General features: G+C 43.7%; 1 protein-coding gene across 1 annotated transcript in view; it reads left to right on the forward strand.

Annotated features, from left to right (window-relative positions):
* Nucleotides 1-233: 233 nt before the first annotated feature.
* Nucleotides 234-4484, forward strand: part of SNRPA1 (small nuclear ribonucleoprotein polypeptide A') — a 25028-nt gene continuing 20777 nt past the window's right edge. The window contains exon 1 of the mRNA XM_082253202.1: nt 234-427. Within this exon, the coding sequence (XP_082109328.1) occupies nt 346-427 (82 nt within the window). The 5' untranslated portion in view covers nt 234-345. The remainder of the gene's footprint in view (nt 428-4484) is intronic.

The raw sequence follows: 4484 nt of genomic DNA on the forward strand, positions 1-4484 counted from the left end.
ATCCAAAATTAAACAAAAAAAATTGCATCCAGCTCTACTTTAAAGGAAGTCTCCACTATAGAATAAAAAACAAGCGACAGGGGTCCTAACTCCTCCCACCTCCATCCAGAAGCACACAAACTACTCAGCTCTGATGAGACATCACTCATCAACGTTCTCCTGGTGTTAGTAATACGCTCGATTAGCTCCGCGATCTACTGCTTCTGTCTGGATCATTGTTCAGCGTCGCAGGTCGCTGATTGGCTCGGGAGATGGCGGCGGAAGTGACGTGGTAAAGCCTGGCCGCACTGTTGCTGGCTCTGAGAGGCGAAGTGCTTGAAGTGAGGCCGCGTGTGGTTTGGCGCCATGGTGAAGCTGACGGCGGATCTGATCGAGCAGGCGGCTCAGTATACGAACGCCGTGCGGGACCGGGAGCTGGACCTGCGGGGTGAGTGTGAGGAGAGGCTGAGGAGCCGCCATTACTGCCGCTGGTGGGGGGAGGGGGATAGTCACCTCAATGAACATGGAGTCCGGACTGTACACCTGAGGACATAATTCATTGTGTGTGAGGGCACAGAGTGACTCCATGGATCAGTCCCTGTCAGCAGGTAGAATCACATTACTGGAGGCCCATTTGTTGTCTGGCTGCTGTGCGAATTCCACATTTTTAGGGTTGCACATTACCTGCACCCCCCCATATGTTGTGGTTTATTCTGCCCGCTAATGAAACATTATGGGACATACCAAGTGGCAGGAGCAACGGAGGGGAGCGAATTCTGGCACTCCTCTACATGGGAAAAAAAAAAGAAATAAAAATATATATATATATATATATATATATATATATATATATATATATATATATATATACACACACACACACACATTTCTTTTCTAGAAAATTACTCAGAACCCCCAAACACACTATATATATATATATTATTATTATTATTATTATTTAATTTTTTAGCAGAGACCATAGAGAATAAAATTGCGGGCGTTACAATGTTTTATGTCGCACTGTTTTTGCGCAGCGGTCTCTCAAATGCAATTTTATTGGGGAAAAAAAATACACTTTGACCGCTTAGCGACCTCCCCAGGCAGGGCAGACGCTCTGTGTCGGATCACGTACCAAGTACATAGAGCTGCACGATTCTGATTAAAATGAGAATCGGGAATTTACTGTATATATATATATATATATATATATATATATATATATATATATATATATATAATAATTTTTTTAATAGTGTATATTTTACCAAAAAAACTGCATTTGAAAGACTTCTGCGCAAATACAGTGTGACATAAAAGTTTGCAACGCCCGTTGATTCATTCTCCAGGGTCTCTGCTAGAAAAAAAAATTTATGTGTGTGTGTGTATGTATGTATGTATATATATATATTATGTATGTGTGTGTGTGTATATGTGTGTGTGTGTATATATATATATATATATATATATATATATATATATAGTATGTATGTATGTGTGTTTGGGGGTTCTAAGTAATTTTCTAGCAAAAATACTGATTTTAACTTGTAAGCAACAAGTGTCAGAAAAAGGCTTAGGAACGTACACACTGTAAAAAAAATTGGGCGAACATTTTCATCCAAAGAATTTTCGTACAATTTTTGTATAATATGTACAGAACTTTCTACAGACAATTCAGGATTTTCATATGAAAATTCTCAAAGGGACAAACTACAACATTTTTCTCGTATGGTAAAAAAACGGAACTATTTTCATTTAATGTGTACTGTTTTTGTACAAGAAAAATCAGAAAAGAGAGGCTGCGCATGATCAGAAACAATACACAAAAAAAGCCTTAGTCATACGAGAATTTTTGTGCAAATTTTCGTTCATCGGTTCCGATTTGCTGTGAAACAACAAGGAAAATTGGACAATCGTTCACCTGATTTTCTTATAGTGTGTACCCCACTTTAGTCTTTAAAGCGTAGTTCCGGCCTGAAAAAAAAAAAAATTTAGATGAAAATACCCCCGGGACAGTCAGGGCTAGTGCATTCCACAATGGATAGCCTCAGATCTGTCCCGGGTCGCATTTACTTTTTAGAAGAAATACTTACCTTGAAAATTTCTTGTCCAGCGCTGCCATCTCAGGTGTGGGCAGCTGAAGCCAGTGCGTCCTCTTCGGTCCCAGAATACCATCCCCCGGCCCCGCTCGTTCAGTTCCGGTGCAGGCGCGTCATCCCGGCATGCCCAGAAGCTGTATAGCAGGGAATGAGCCGCCTGCACCGGAAGTGATGAGCGGGGCCGGTGCAGGGTATTCTGGGACCGAAGAGGACGCTCATCTCCCAGGAGTCAACGCAAGCCGGAAGTGACGGCGCGGGCTGCAGAGGGAGGAAGAGGAAGTAAGGTAAGTGAATAAAAAATATCCAATTGCTTTTCAGGTAATTTAGAGGAAGGGGAAAAGTGTAATTTTAGGGTGGAACTCCGCTTTAAGAAGTAAAAACTGCCGTCACTTAGTGCCGGTTCACATTTGTGCGATGTGGGAAGGCTGCGAATATACAGCGTGTTCCCGCATCGCATCCGCACCCCTGGCAGTTCACACTGCCATATGCGATACGCTGGGGGTGTCAATTAAGAGTTAACGACAACCATCAGATCGCATATCGCAGTGCGATCTGACAGTTCGCACAGAATTGGATCGCACAAGTGTGAACCACCAATGCGATCCGATTCTGCTGCGGACCAAAAAAAGGGTCCTGTGCGTGTTAACTGCTATTGCGGTGCAAATTCAGCCGTACAAACTGTATGGCTGAATTTGCACCGCACAGAGATCGCATGTGATTTTAGGAGCAGTGCGCCCCGAATCACATGCGATCTCTGTGATCGAACTAATGTGAACCGGCACTTACAGATGGAAGTTCATTCCTTTGAGCTAAACTAAGGAAATGATACATTGTAAAGCATTGTGTTTATAGTTTTCTAGCAGCCTTTAACAATGTTGATAAACATTTGCCAGAGGCTCTTTTTTTTTTTTTTTTTTCTTTTCTGACAGCTGTGAGTGAGCAGAGAACGACTCTGTAAGGCCCCTTTCACACTAATGCGACGCAATTTTACCGCGATTTTGCCGCGATTTCGCGGCACGATTTTTGCCGCGATTTTGCCGCGATTTTGAGAGCAATGGCAAGTCTATATGCCTCAAAACGCATTAAAATCATGGAAAAGTAGTGCAGGAACTACTTTGAAGTCGGTGCGACTTCAAAACGCACTAATATGAATGGGGCTCATTGAAAATAATGGGAAACGACTTGTCATGCGATTTTGCGGTCCAAAATCGCGGGACAAGTCGCACTAGTGTGAATGGGGCCTAAGACTTCATTCACATATAGGCGTGTCGGATCGTGGGCAGAATTGCCGCGATGCTGCACCATCGCAAGCCGTGGGGCGCCCGTGTGATTCCCTTGACTTGCAATGGCACCCCAGATGCGACGTGATTTTGCCGCCTGTCGCCCAAAGAAGTTCTTGTACTTTTTTTTTTTTTGGGTGACGGGTGTCCTGCGATTTTGTTTGCGTGATTTTACCGTGATTCGTCAGGGAAAAATTACAGCAAAATCGCGCTGAGTTTGGGATGCAATTGCAAGTTACAGGAATCACACCAGTGTCCCGCAAAATGCAATGGTTCAGGATCGCGTGCAGAGTTGCGGCAATTCTGCCCGCGGTCTGAGACGTCTATATGTGAAAGGAGCCTTAGAATCGAGGACATCCTGTTATAAGTTCGGGGGGGGGGTTAAATCATGATTTTTTTTTAACGATTAATCGTGTAACTCTACTAGTACGTGATCTGACGCTTCCAGGTCTGGGGCGCACCGCTGGTGAGCCCCAGACTCCTTGTTATTGGGCACAGTGGAAGTTAATCAGGGGGTCCGGTGAATGCAATGTCCGCCTGGACCCGCCGATCATTCAGGTGAAAGGCAGAACGTATGTAAACAAGGCAAACTGCTATTGTGTGAGAGGGGAATGTGCTGATCCTGTTTCTCTGCTAAGCCGGAACATGGATCTTTACATTTCCCCCCCCCCCCCCCCCCAATTAAAAGCACCTCCCCCACAGTTAGTAAGCACTCCCAGGGAACACATTTAACCCTTTGATCATCCCTGATAACCCCTTCCCTGCCAGTGTCAGTACAGTGACAGTGCATATTTTTAGCACTGATCACTGTATTTAGTGTCACTGGTCCCCAAAAAGTGTCAGTTATACTGGCCCATACACTATACGAAAAATCGCTTGAACTCCTTTTCGAAAAAACATACACTCGGCCGTGAGAGCAGACGATAGTGCTATCATGTAATGACCGATAAATTGTTTAATGTACATGAATCAGTTTTTGTTTTTTTACTTATACATAGTGCAAACTGTGTTGACGAGAAACACATTAATATTTCCAAACTTGTCCTTCCTTTTTTTGTGCTCAAAAACGTCACAACTGATTTTTTGCCTATAAACCAGCCTAAAAACGAAGGAACTGTCCAAACGAGCG

Source organism: Pelophylax lessonae (genome assembly GCF_965119305.1).
Source record: "Pelophylax lessonae genome assembly, chromosome: 4".
Taxonomy (NCBI): Eukaryota; Metazoa; Chordata; class Amphibia; order Anura; family Ranidae; genus Pelophylax; species Pelophylax lessonae.